The sequence below is a fragment of the Moschus berezovskii genome, chromosome 20, assembly GCF_049115385.1.
Source record: "Moschus berezovskii isolate FMDL1 chromosome 20, NW_MosBer_1.0, whole genome shotgun sequence".
Classification (NCBI taxonomy): Eukaryota; Metazoa; Chordata; class Mammalia; order Artiodactyla; family Moschidae; genus Moschus; species Moschus berezovskii.
The window spans coordinates 25,863,290-25,877,798 of record NC_142479.1 but is presented as its reverse complement, the minus strand read 5'-3'; the positions used below and the strand labels follow the sequence as shown (position 1 = coordinate 25,877,798).

General features: G+C 43.0%; 1 protein-coding gene across 9 annotated transcripts in view; it reads left to right on the top strand.

The window, feature by feature from the left end:
• The first annotated feature begins 2,165 nt into the window (after positions 1 to 2,165).
• The window catches only part of SYNRG (synergin gamma), an 80,664-nt gene continuing 68,320 nt past the window's right edge, over positions 2,166 to 14,509 (top strand). For 5 of the 9 annotated variants that reach the window (XM_055400659.2, XM_055400686.2, XM_055400676.2 and 2 more), the window contains exons 1-3: positions 2,167 to 2,312; positions 10,153 to 10,193; positions 13,513 to 13,634. In XM_055400659.2, coding sequence (XP_055256634.1) covers positions 2,236 to 2,312; positions 10,153 to 10,193; positions 13,513 to 13,634 — 240 coding nt within the window. In that variant the 5' untranslated portion in view covers positions 2,167 to 2,235. Of the gene's footprint in view, positions 2,313 to 10,152; positions 10,194 to 13,512; positions 13,635 to 14,509 lie in introns of all 9 variants that reach the window. The other 4 variants (XM_055400669.2, XM_055400640.2, XM_055400693.2 and 1 more) reach the window with 3 other exon arrangements.

The following is a 14,509-nucleotide window of genomic DNA, read 5'->3' as shown; positions in this document are numbered from 1 at the left end:
ACTTGATTTGTCAATGGATTTATATGGAGGGCTTCCCTGGTGGCTCAGAGGGTAAAGCATCTGCCTGCAATGCAGGAGACCTGGGTTTGATCCCTGGGTCCCCTGGAGAAGGAAAAGGCAACCCACTCCAGTACTCTTGCCTGGAAAATCCCGTGGACAGAGAAGCCTGATAGACTACATTCCATGCGATCACAGAGAGTCGAACACGACTGACTTCACTTTCTTTCTCTCTTTCTGTTGTATGTATCAGTTTATATCAATAGGAACATCTGCTACACAGTGCCATCTAAAAAGGGGAGGAATGAAATGTGTGGACGTGAGGGGAAAAACATAGTACACTGTAGTTGAAATGAGCAAGGACTTTGAGGTCAAACACTTGAACTTGGATCCTGGTCCTGGTGTTTTGCAGCTTGTGGTCTGAATTATAACTTCTTTTAACCTTGGTTTTCTTAGATATCTGTGAAAGGCCAATAGTAACTCTTAAGGACACTGAGGATTTGAAATAATACAGTAAAGTTTCTAACCAGTAATTTGTGCCCAATAAACAATATTATTACAAACTGTTTCCCTGTAAAATCCCTGAGGCAAAAGTGAAAGATAAAGCTAACTATAATGTTATGTGTTCAGTGGCTAAGTGTATCTGACTCTGCAATCCCAAGGACTGCAGCATGCCAGGCTCCCCTGTCCTCCACTATCTCCCAGAGTTTGCTCAGATTCATGGCCATTGAGTGGGTGATGCCGTCTAACCATCTCATCCTCGGGTGCTCCCCTCTCCCTTTGCCTTTACTCTTTCCCAGCACCAGAGCCTTTTGCAGTGACTCAGCTCTTCGCATCAGGGAGCCAAAGTATTGGAGCTTCAGCATCAGTCTTTCCAAGGAATATTCAGGATTGATTTCCTTGGGGATTGACTAGTTTGATCTCCTTACAGTCCAAGGGACTCTATATAGAGTCTTCTCCAGCACCACAATTCCAACGAATCACTTCTTTGGTGCTCAGCCTTCTTTATGGTCCAACTCTCACACCCGTACATGACTATTGGAAAAACCATAGCTTTGACTACACAAACCTTTGTCGGCAAAGTGAAGTCTCTGCTTTTTAATACACTGCTTAGGTTTGTCACAGATTTCCTTCCAAGGAGAAAGCGTCCTTTAATTTCATGGCTGCCATTACCTTCTGCACTGTCCGCAGTGATTTTGGAGCCTAAGAAAATAAAATCTGTCACTTTCCCCTTTTTCCCCTTCTATTTGCCATGAAGTGATGGGGCTGGATGTCCTGACCTTAGTTTTCATGTTCAGTTTCAAGCCAGCTTTTTCACTCCTCTTTCACCCTCATCAAGAGGCTCTTTAGTTTTCCTTCACTTTGTCAGTTATTTGCATATCTGAGATTATCGATATCCATCCCCCCCCACCCCCGACCCCGCAATCTTGATCCCAACTTGTGATTCCTTCAACCCGACAAACCCGTTACTTGTTAAAAAGCAAACGCTACCTCAAGGCTTGAAAAAGTTTACATTCAACTTTTACATTTACTTACAGTAGTTTGACTAGGAAAAAAGTCACAGTAAAAATATGCCCAGATAGGTTAGGTGCAATAAACCTTCCCATGCACCACCGCTTTGGCCCTGATTGTAAGTAAAAGGAAAACGCGGGTTACCAGGTGACTTAAGCTTTTAGGAGAGGTGCCAAAAAAAATCTTCCAAGTTCCAGGGGGGAAGTAGAGCTCATCACTAAAGGACTCTGTGAAGCTATCAAAGGGGCATTCAGGCTCCATCTATCCTTTGTGTAAAAAGTAACAATAAAAGAACACCCGTGTACCCACCACCAGTTTGAAATTCAAAACTGGACTCGCTCTATTCTTTCCATTAACTATGATGATGGCTTTTTTTTTTTAAGATGATGGCTTTTCGAACGGAGGAACGACGACGACTACCTGCCGCTCGGCCAGCTGTGCCCTCCACAAAGCCTTCCCAGAGAACGAATCAGCTCCCCTAGAACTGCGCCCAGACCGCCCCGCCAGCCTCCCCGAAACAGAATTGCACCGGGAGTCCCCTAGGCGGCGGCCGGGTCACGTGACGAGGTGGCGCGGCCCCGCCCCCACGCGCTGAGGGTCACGTGGGCCCGCGGCCCCGCCCCGTCGCCCCGGGCCGCGGCAAGGTGGGGCCTGGCGTTCGCCCCGGAAGTGGCTGTCGGGAGCTGACAGCTGCTGGGAAGGTGGCGGCGGCGGGCCCGGAGCAAGATGGCGCTGCGGCCGGGAAGTGGAGCTGGCGGCGGCGGGGCCGCGGGGGCCGGCGCGGGGGCCGCCGGGGGAGGCAGGTGGGTGTGAGGAGCTGGGCCGGGACGCGCCCCGCCGACGCAGGGGCCCCGCACCGGCGACGGGTGGTCGGCGGTTATGGCGGTTTCCGCCGGCGCCCACCCCTGTTCCCTCGAAACTAGGGCTGCGGGAGAAGGGTCGTCGTCCGGTAACCTAGGCCGAAGGGGCGGATGGAGCCTGGGCGCCGGACTCCTGTCCTCTACGCTCGGGTGCGCTGGGGCGGAGCGGGGAGGAGGCGAGGGTCCCTTTGGCGCGGCTGGCAGCCGGGTGGGTCAGGGAGGGACAGCGACGCCTCGCTTCTAGCCCGGCTGGATCTGAGCTGCCAGAGACTTCCCTTTCCCAGGGCTTCACCAGGGGCTCCGAAAGATCTTTTCACAGAGCTGGACGGGTGTTTCCGAGATATATGTGTGTGTGTCTCTTCGCACACTGTTCGTCTTTCACCGTCTTGTCCTTTTACCTCCTTAACATAACCAGAAACAGGAAAACCTGAAAACCTTTGCATTTGCTAAAGAGCTCTTGTAGAGGTAATTCTTAACACCTGTCTCCTCAATAAACACCAATTCACTGTTGAACAGCACGTATGCAGTTATCAGGACAAAGCTTCTAGACTTTTACTTAATCCTTAAGCAAATTTGCTTTCTGTCATATTTCAGCTGCTGATTGCCAATGCTTCTCATATCCAGAACGATTAAAGAAATGAATGAGTGCAACCTGCAAGTTTACCGTTTAAGGAAATGCTTGATTCTGGGAAGTTTACATCCCACTTCTGTTAATGACCTAGTCTGACTTTGTTTTGCTAGCCAACCCGAGGTTCATACACGTTTGGAGATAAATCCAGTTCTTTATCTTAAGCATCCCAAATTATTTTTGGAAAACCAAGTGTTAGTTTTTTGATATGCAGGGTTTTAATTTTGGAGTCATGAATACCACAGTGTGAAGCCTTTAAGTCATCACCTCCTGCAGGTGCTTGTAATATATATATATGCCAGAAAAAATAAGCAGTTGCTGTTAAATAAACCACCTGTGTGCGACTCCATCTTTCATTTTCTCTATAGATTTAAGACTGCTTTTTTTTCCCTTTTGTTTTCAGATTTTCACTGTTGCATTAGTTTTTCAGCATATTTGTTATTTTTTTTAGCATAAGTCATTACTGACTGGAGAAGGCAAATGTGTAAATCTCTTTTCTGAACGTCAGCACCGTTTCTAAAATGTTTGTGAGTGGCATTAATTTGATCAAGTATATGATGAATCATGGCACCAAGTTCTGGGGAAATATAAACTTGAAAGAATTCGGCATTCTAGACACAGGTTTTGGAGAAAGAAATGGCAACCCACTCCGTTGTTCTTGCCTGGAGAATCCCAGGGACGGGGGAGCCTGGTGGGCTTCCGTCTGTGGGGTTGCACAGAGTTGGACACGACTAAAGCGACTTAGCAGCAGTATCAGCAGACACAGGTTTGGGTTTTTTTGTTGTTTTGGGTTTTTTTGGGGAGGGTTGTTTTTCATTTTTTTTTTTTCCAAAAAAGATGAAGGTATCTTTGGTGTAGAAAGTTGAGTGGATTCTTTCCTTTAGTCTGTAGTAGTTTAACATGAGCACAGTTTTTTTTTCCCTAAATATAGCCTGAATTGTGATAGAACTTTAAATTTTTGTTTCCTGTTTAAAATTTGTTTGTAGTAATGTTGCGTTCTTGAACTAGAGGATATATGAGAGAATGACTCAATTTAATATTAAAAAAGTATTCCATGTATTGGAGATTTTCTGAGGCTGACAAACTGCTTAATTTAAAAAGTGTATGATTTTTAGAGACCAGTGGCGAGGGCTGAAGAAGCTATGGCTGCAACCTACTATGGCTGCAACCTAAGTATATTTTAGGGAAAAAGAAAAAGAACCAGGTGGTCTCTTTCAGCTTTTAATAGAGAAAATCCATTAACCATAATTTACTATATTTCTTAGGTACTTATCTGTTTGCTAAGAGGCTAAGCAAAAAGCACTGGCATTTTCCAACTTTACTAAAGTTAGCCTACTTTTGTCTAGTATCCTGAATGGGCTACTTGGAATAAATTGTAGAGTTGTGTAAAGGGCAAAATTTACCCAAGAGATGAGAAGTAAAAAAGCACTAAGTATACTAGGGGAAAAAAAAGTTGAAAAATCTTGGTTGGTCTGTATCCTTCTGGGATAGTATCATTTGTAAGCTTGTCCATTTCCTGCTTTTATAAGCTCCTTAAGGGCCACCTCATCTTTTTATCTTCCATGGCTCTAGCACATTGTACACACAGAAAACATTCTATAAATATTTGTGGATTCACGCATCATTGGAGGCAAAGAAGAGCTATTTCAGCTGGGCCTCATTTTGAGGAAGAGGAAGGGGTCAGAGATTGTCATGGAGATAGAAAGGCCTAATGAACTATAGGGGACAGCAGGTAGGCTGGCTGGATGGACTGTGGCACTGGAGCGGGCCTTGAATATAAGGAAATTTGATTTAAGGAGGAATCACTACATTGTTTTAATTCCAGGAGCAGCCTTATCAAGGGCTTCACAGGTGGCGCTAGTGGTAAAGAACCTGCCTGGCAGTGCAGGAGATGTGAGAGACGTGGGTTCGATCCCTGGCTGGGGAAGATCCCCTGGAGGACGGCATATATCCCACTCCGGTATTCTTGCCTGGAGAATCCCATGGACAGAGGAGCCTGGCAGGCTACAGTCCGTGGGGTCACAAAGAATCAGGCATGACTGAAGCCACTTAGCATGCACACATGCAGCCTTATCAGATGGCCCACTAGGGAGATGCCTCACCTGTGCTGCATGAACTGCATTAGAAGCCATAGAGTCTGCCGGTGGGGAGATCCGTTGTTGAGTCCAGGCTTCAGAGAGAAGTGAAGGCTGATCTGGGCTAGTCGTGAAGGTAGCTGAAAGTGGAGGATGAATGAGATAGGCATGTGACGAATAGAGCTCACAGTGCTGCTTTCATAGTAGGACATAAGTAATGCATAGTGGTTTCTCTTTGAAATCAAATTGCTTGTCATCTTGCTGCCCAGTTTTTGGCCAAACTTTTGCTGTCTTTATCAGTATCTTACTGGTCTTTTCGTATGGTGGGTATTAGTCTAAACATTTCAGAGAGTATTATGAGTGGTACATAGGTCAGTAGGTAGTTTGGGTTGTTGTATAATTATTGGAGTAAGTCATGTTTGTCAGTAATACTCTTATTTTATTTTTTGTTAAAATGTAGTTGCTTTACAGTGTTATGTCAGTTTCTACTGTACAGCAAAGTGAATCAGCTATATATATACATATGTCCCCTCTTTGTTGGATTTCTTTCCTATTTAGGTCACCAGAGAGCACTGAATAGGGTTCCCTGAACTATACAGTAGGTTCTCATAGTTATATAGTATATGTATAGTATCAGTAGTGTATATGTGTCAATCCCTCTCTCAGTTCCTCCCTCCACTCCCTTTCTCCCCCTTGGTGTTCATACCTTTGTTCTCTATGCCTGTGTCTCTGTTTCTGTTTTGAAAATAAGATCATCTGTATCATTTTTCTAGATTCCACATATATGCATTAATATACGATATTTGTTTTTCTGACTTGCTTTACTCTGTGTGACAGTCTCTAGATCCATCCAGGTCTCTACAAATGACCCAGTTCTGTTCCTTTTTATTGCCGAGTGTTATTCCATTGTAATTATGTACTACATCTTCTTTATCTAGTAACATCCTTAATTTAGTTTTTGTGTATGTTTTCAAAGTAACCTTTATAGGTCTATAATCTTTTAAACTGATTTTGAAGTCTCAACATGTTGACTACTTAAACGCATTGCTCCTCAGTTTATAAATCTTAGTATATCATTAACTTTAAAAAAACCTGAATCCTACCAAATTTCAACTTGCAGTTTAAACATTTTATCCAGTTAACACATTGCTTAGCTAATACATTTTGTGCGCCCTTCAGAAAAGCAGTTTACTGTTCAGGCCTCTGTTTGGGTGCAGGCCCACTTGCCAGCAGAATTTGTGAGTGTTTCATATCCTTTACAAGGCTGTAAATGATATGTAACCAGATAGCTGTCCAACTAGAAATTTGTAAACCACCTTACCAAAAAAGTTCTTGATCAAAGTATTTTAAAGTTAGAAGACTCTGCAGTTTGGGTTTTAGCCCTTTTCCTGGGTCAAGGTGGGTGTCGTGCAATCAAAAATTGCAAAGACACCTAAATTTGGCATACTATTCCTGGATCTCACTATGTGCCTATAAAGACTCTCAGAACTCCCCTTCAGATTCTTATCTTCCAGATATAACGATTTTTCCCACTCGGATTTTTTCTTCCTCTGTATTTGTCCTATTTTCTTTCCCTCTGGTCTCAGAGAAAGAAGTCCTTCATCGTTTTGCTGTGTTAATCCTGTCCACTCAAAAACCTTGTTTCTCAGTCTCTAATTATATCTTCTGTATCCTAAGTCTTTATCTCTGCAGGTCCTGTTTCCTGTGATGAAACTGTTCACTCAAAGGTCATTATTTTTTAAAACAGCAATCTTTATTTATTAACCCTCATTCTTACCAACTTCTCTATAGCATTAGACACTGGTAACTCCTTCCTTAAATGTGGTCCTACTCCAGTTATAACTTTCAGTTATAATCAATTTCCTTGGTTCTCAGTGACCATTCTCTACACAGTTTTCACTAAGAATTCTCCAAGGTTGCCTTTTGTTGTCTTCTCACTATGTATACACATCCCTTTGACACATCCACAACCAGACCTGAACTTTTTTTTTCTCTTTTTACCTTTATTTAAAAGAGCCTAGGGGACTTCCTCGGAGAAGGCAATGGCAAGCCACTCCAGTACTCTTGCCTAGAAAATCCCATGGATGGAGGAGCCTGGTAGGCTGCAGTCCATGGGGTCGCTAAGGGTCAGACACGACTGAGCGACTTCGCTTTCACTTTTCACTTTCACACATTGGAGAAGGAAATGGCAACCCACTCCGGTGTTCTTGCCTGGAGAATCCCAGGGACGGGGGAGCCTGGTGGGCTTCCGTCTATGGGGTCACAAAGAGTCGGACACGACTGAAGTGACTTGGCACCAGCAGCAGGGGACGTCCTTACTTAATCACTGGTAGTCCAGTGATTAAGACTCTGTACTTCCACTTCAGGGGGCACAGGTTTGATCCCTAGTCAGAGAACTAAGATTCCACATGCCACAAAGTGTGGCCAAAAAATAAAGAGCCTAGCTAGATTGATGCAGACCCTTCTCTTGATCTGGTGTTACTTCTCTGATTGCTCTAGAATGCTCCTCGTGGACACCTTCCTAGCACCTTATTCCCCACACCTGCTGACACTGGGTTCCTGTCTGCAGTGAACAGCGTCACCATCCTTGTAGTCACTCAGGCCCAAAATTGCAGAGGCATCTTCAGTTCTTTCAGCTTTTTCAATACTGTTCTCCAAAGTCCTGTTGATTCTTCCTTTTAAATAACTTTCATTTACCTCTTCTTTTCCATTCCTACTACTCTGGTTTATTAAGATTACTTTAATAGTTTCTTTAGCTGTTTCTTGTTACTTCAAGTCTTCTCTGCATACCCCATTACCAGAGAAACGTACAGTACATTTCTGATCATTTCCCTGCTGAGAATCTCTGACATCAGGGAAATGTACATCCAAATCACAATGAGATAGTCCATCACACTCATTAGGATAACTATCATTATAAACAAACAAACAAAAATCCAGAATATAAGTGTTGGTGGAGGATGTGGAACCTCCACCTGGTCCACTGGGAATGTAACATGGCACAACTGCTGTGGAAAACAGGCAGTTTTTCAAAAAGTAACCATAGAATTACTATATGACCCAGCATCTCCACTCCTAGGTAGAGACCCAAAAGAATTGAAAGAGGGACTCCAAGAAATACTCATACATCAGTGTTCATAACAGCATTATTCACAGCAGCCAACCCAGCTGTCCATCAGCAGATGAGTTGGATAAGCAAAATGTGGTTAAGTACAAACAGTGGAATATCATTCAGCCATGAAAGGGAATGAAGTTCTGACACATGCTACAACTTGATGAACCTTGGAAATGTTATGCTAAGTGAAACAAGCCAGATGCAAAAGGACCAGTATTGTATGATTCCATCTAAGGTGGCTGCTGCTGCTAAGTCGCTTCAGTCGTGTCCGACTCTGTGTGACCCCATAGACGGAAGCCCACCAGGCTCCCCCACCCCTGGGATTCTCCAGGCAAGAACACTGGAGTGGGTTGCCATTTCCTTCTCCATCTAAGGTGGCTGCTGCTGCTGCTGCTGCTAAGTCACTTCAGTCGTGTCCGACTCTGTGTGACCCCATAGACGGAAGCCCACCAGGCTCCCCTGTCCCTGGGATTCTCCAGGCAAGAACACTGGAGTGGGTTGCCATTTCCTTCTCCAATGTGTGAAAATGAAAAGTGAAAGCGAAGTCGCTCAGTCGTGTCTGACCCTTAGCGACCCCATGGACTGCAGCCTACCAGGCTCCTCCATCCATGGGATTTTCTAGGCAAGAGTACTGGAGTGGCTTGCCATTGCCTTCTCTGTCTAAGGTGGCTAGGATAGACAAATTCATCAAACCAAAAAGCAGAATAGTGGTTACCAGGGGTTGAGGGGGCAGAAAGTAATGGGGAGTTATTGTTTAAAGACTACAGAGTTTCTGTTTGTGATGGTGAAAAAGTTATGGAAATGGATCTTGGAGGTGGTTGTACAACATCGTAATGCCACTGAACCGTACACTTAAAAACGGTTAAAATGGTAACATTTTATATTCTGTATATTTTCAGTTCAGTTCAGTTGCTCAGTCGCGTCCAACTCTTTGCGACCCCATGAATCACAGCACGCCAGGCCTCCCTGTCCATCACCAACTCCCGGAGTTCACTCAAACTCATGTCCATCAAGTCGGTGATGCCATCCAGCCATCTCATTCTCTGTCGTCCCTGTCTCCACAATTCTTAAAAATCTGACTTTATGTGCTATTCAAAATCAAACATTTTAAAGGCCTTCTCCAATCTGCTTACTTTTCTAATCCTGTGTCTTGTATTCAACCTTAAATCATTTTTCTGAACACGCTACAGCTTTGGCCTCTGAACTTCTGTTCAAACTATTGCTGTATAATGTGCCTTTCTTTTAAGATACAGATCAAGAGGTACCTCCAGAAACCTTCCCAAGATTTAACCCATCAAATTAATCTGTTTTCTTCTCATTTCTGTTAGTATTCTGGCCCTCTCACAGGCCCTAGTACAGTCTATCCTATGTTGAAAGTTATTTGCCTGAATCTGTGTCTTCAGCAAGCCTGAGCTCATTCAGGCCTGTCGTGTAATAGGCACCCAATGAATGTTCACTGAATTGAATCTAATCCAGCCCTCTCATTTTATGGATGGAGAGATCAGAGTCCAGGGGAGTCACACAGTGACAGAACCAGTATCAGTTTCAAAGTCTTCTCTCTTCTGGTTCAAAATTTTCCCCCTTGGCTAACCTGCTGACTGTCATGCATACTGTGGGTGCTCAACCCGTTTTGATGGTGGATAATTAAATATTATACCGTGGAACAGATACCAGGGCCTTGGCTATAGTTTTACTTATGTAAAATATTACATATTTTATCTGAAATCTTTGCACTAGGAAGATCCTCATATATTTTTTAAACATACTATTTATTTGGCTGCATTGGGTCTCGGTTGCAACATGCTGGTTCAGTAGCTGGGACAGGCAGGCTTAGTTGCCCCAGGCGTGTGGTCTTAGTTCTGCAGCCAGGGATCGACCCCACCTCCCCTGCACTGCACGGCAGATTCTCGGCCCCTGGACCACCAGGGAGGTCTCAGTCCTGATGCATCTTTATTCTGTTTGCAGCTTCATGTTTCCGGTTGCCAGTGGATTGAGACCCCCTCAAGGTACGTGAAAGTTTATGTTGTCAGCTTTCATTTTCCATTGTTTGTCTCTGAACTTGGGGATTAAATGAATAAAAAAAGTTCTGTTGTTGCCAAAAAGAGTAAAATTTTCTTGTTGTCTTGAGCCTGATAGCTTACTCCTAAAATTTCTCAAAAATTGGGTAATCTGGGGAATAAGAAAAATTATTCCTCATTTCTCCCAAACTTATTTAAATATCAAATCAAGGGGTTGTTGTTTAACCTCAGAGATGAAGGAGACTTTTAAGACAAGAGTATTAAACAAGTGACAAAAATGAAATGAGTTGTAGTTCTCTGAATGCCAACTTTCTCTTGTCTTCTAGATTGTTAGCTCTGTGGGGCAAGGGCTGTGTCTGCCTCACGCTCGTGAGTATCTCCAGCACCCAGCATGCTGATAGAAAATAATCAGGTCTTTATAGCTGCTTATGGAATGAATAAATGAACCTCTTTAGTTGTTTTAAACCTGTGTTTTCTGTATATGAATTTGATCTTACTATAATCATGTACATAAGTTATCACATATTCTGCTTAAACTATTTTAAGTCTCTTTTATTTCTAGCAGTTTGTCTGCTAGGTTTCAGACAAGGGCCCACCAATATCTATTCTAGCTTTGTCTTCAAGAAAACAGGAGTGAAAGGGTAGGATCTCAGCACGTGTCTCTGTTCCACTGGGACAGAACATTGACAGAAGAATATGCTTGTCTGTCTTCTCACTTCTCCCACTCCTGTGTACCCACTTCCTCTCCACAGTCCAAGCCTCTCTGAAAACTGGCCCTTCTCACACAGCCAGTGTTGACCAGTTATGGTAGGCCTGCTACAGAACAGAGACTCCCAGGTCACCAGTAGAGATGAATGATAAAGAGCGGCTCAGTAGCAGGCGGTCAGTGTCTCCATTCATAATCAGTGATGGAGGCTGAGTTTCAGGTAAATTTTTCCAAGGGTCAGTTGTATTCTTTTCATTGGACTCACGCTTATTCATTATTTAAACTCTCTGTAATTAGATGTGTCCTAGATTTGGATCAAGTGGTTGGAGGTCTGTTGTTGTTTAGGAAGGCATCACAGCGTTTTGTGTTTATTTTTGTGGCTCTTCATTTTGCATTTTTATAAACTTTCAAGTAAAAATCTACATATGAAGCAAAGGAACAGGACAAGGATAGAGCCCAAAAGGTTGCCTGATACTTTTTTCTTCTGGAATTTGCAGCTGTTTTAGAGGTTTGTTGTTTTTTTTTTTTTTTACGGAGTGTGTTAGAGTGGACTTTTTGATCTTTTGAAGGCTTTAAATTACGCATGGGTTATTTCTGAAGGTCTGTACAAGGAACTGACAAGAAGAGTGGCCACCAAGGTGAATGGGAGACAGGAGAGAAACAGGACTTGTTTTTCAACTGTATGTACTTCTGTGCCTTTAAACGTCATGCCATATCTTTGAGTTACCTGTTCAGGACTTAAATAAAATTATGAAAATAAATAAAACTGTAGGTCTAAAGGCATCAGAGGGATGACATCCTCCTGTGCTCTATCCAGTCTCTGCATTCTCATTGGCCGTGACGCCTCAAGGCCTTCGCATTTGGTGTTCCTTTGTCTAGACTGCTCCTCCGTGGTGGCCACGTGGCTCACTCCCTTACTCTTTCAAGTCTTTGCTTAAATGTCCTCCTTTTGGTGAAACTTCTTCTGGCTATGAAATAGCAGCCACTTCTCTCACTGACTCTCTTACCCCTACCCTCACCTGATGTCCACTTATTTTTTTTTATTATCTACCCCAGTAACAGTGTAAGTTCCATAAGAGTAAAGACCTGGCTTTGTCTAATGCTGTATACCTAGAATGATGCCTGACATGGAGTAGGGCTTCAAATATTTGAATAAATGATTAATATAAATGAATAACTTGCCACTGTGATCAGTGTTACCTCAAATGTAATATCCATGCTTCTGATACTAAACTCCGTAAATATCCTTGAAGGTACACAAAATCCACTAGATAAGCATATAGACTTTACCAGACCTTTAATTTTTTTTAATCAAAATTTGATTCTTTTAATCCTTATACTAGAACTAGCATAGATATGATCTGTGGCACAGTGTAAAATTAGGATGAAATTTGTGTTCAGGCTATGTAGGGATTTTGTTTTATTCTCTATTGTATACCAAGTATTTAGAACTGTGCCTAAAATATAGTAGACATTTAGTATTTAGTAAATCCCTGGAGGAATGTAGTTTTCATTCTCCTCTTGGGACTGCTTCTTTGGAAAAGTTTGGGAGGTACCATACTATAAATCACACTTTCATCCATTATATACTTTGCATGACAGTGGCTGTTTTGTGGTGTTATATTAACCATGTAAGGAAAAAGAAGAGAAGTACCATTTCTTTAAGCATATTAGGTATTAAACAGTCGTGTGACTATGAAACCGAGGTACAGAAAGAAGTTAAGCAAGTTTGCCCAAAGTCCCAAACCTAGCAAGTGATATTTTTAGTTGACTTCAAAAGTTCACGCTCTTAACCTACTTTTGTATTAAAAGTAGCTTAATTAGTATTAACTCTTAACTAAAAGTTATTTGCTGCTGCATAGAAAATTACCCCCAAACTTAAACAGTTTACTATTAAAATAGTAAACCACACTGTGTCTGTGAGTCAGGTATCTGGGAGTAACCTCACTGGGTGGTTTTGGCTCAGGACCAAGGAGATTGCAGTAAAGATGTCAGCCAGGACTGTAGTCATCTAAAGCTTTGATGGGGCTGGAAGATCTGTTTCTGAGATGGCTCATTCACATAGATGGCAAATTTGTGCTGCCTTTTGGTAGTAGGTTTCAGTTCTTGTCACGTGGATTCTCCATAGGACTGCTTGAGTATTCTTATGATGTGGCAGTGGCTTTCCCAACAGCTGATCCCAGAGAACAAGGATGAAGCTGCACAGTTACTGAGAACAAGCCAGTGTCCCATTGGTTATACTGGTCAGCTCTATTCAGTGTGGGAGGGAAGGACAAGGACATGAATGCCAAGAAATAGAGATCCCCAGGGGTCGTCTTGAAGGCCAGATAGGTCATACTGTGTATTTTTTAAATATGCGCAAAAATTCTGTACAAGTATTATTATCTTCATTTTACAGATGAAGTTTTGTTAGCTTGCCCAAGATCACAAACCTAAGTAAATGATGGACCTGGAATTCAAAGCAAGTCTATCTCACTCCAGAGCCTGTGCCTTTTCCTCTCTACTCTGCCACTTTCCAAGAAACAAGTCCTTTAGGTACTTAGAGTTTTAAGAAAGTAAACTGTAAGACACATCGACCTTAACGATATCTTTGTTTTTCAGCAGGTCTGATGCCGATGCAGCAGCAAGGATTTCCTATGGTCTCTGTCATGCAGCCTAACATGCAAGGCATGATAGGGATGAATTACAGCTCTCAGATGTCGCAGGGACCTATTGCTATGCAGGTACTTGCCTCTTTTTAGCCAGTGTTTACAAAGTTATTGTTAATTGTCTACATACCAAGCTACGTCCTCAGAGCTTAATGTTATATTTAGAAATGTGTGGTCTGCATCTTAGGTGGCTTCCTTTGAAATAAAGTGAATAAGTGCCACTGCCCCAACCCACGCCTCCACGGGGAGATCCTCAAACACTCACAGGCAGGTCTGGCTCAGTTGTGGGGTCACTGTTCCTTTCCCCTGGGTCCTGGTATGCACAAGGTTTTGTTTGTGCCCTCCAAGAGTCTCTTTCGCTGAGTCCTATGGAAGTTCTGTAATCAGATCCCACTGTCCAGAGTCAGATTCCTTGGGGGTTCCCTGTCCCTTTACCGGATCCTCAGGTTGGAAAGTCTGATGTGGGGCCTAGAAGCTTTGCAGCAGTGCGATACCTTCTTTGGCATTATTGTTCTCCCGTTTGTGGGTCGCCCACTTGGCGAGTACGGGATTTGATTTTAATGTGACTGCGCCCCTCCTACTTGCGGCTTTCCCTGTGTCCTTGGCCATGGGGTGTTCTTGTTTCGGTGGGTTACAGCATCCTCCTGTCAGTGGTGGTTCAGCAGCCGTTTGTGTTTTTGGTGCTCTTGCAGGAGAAGATGAGCACACGTCCTTCTACTCCACTGTCTTGATTACAGGAGTGGGCTTTTTTTTTGCCGTGTATTATTTAATTAACATTTTTAGTTGATTATGTTTTTCAAAAATTCTTAAAGGAGTCTTTTCTTACTAAGTAAATAGAAAACCTCATTCGTTGTAAACAGAGGATAACCAAAAAAATAAATATGGTGAATCAAAACAGTATTACCAAAAGCTAGCTAGATGCTGTTACTCATTGAAGTTGATAAACCTCA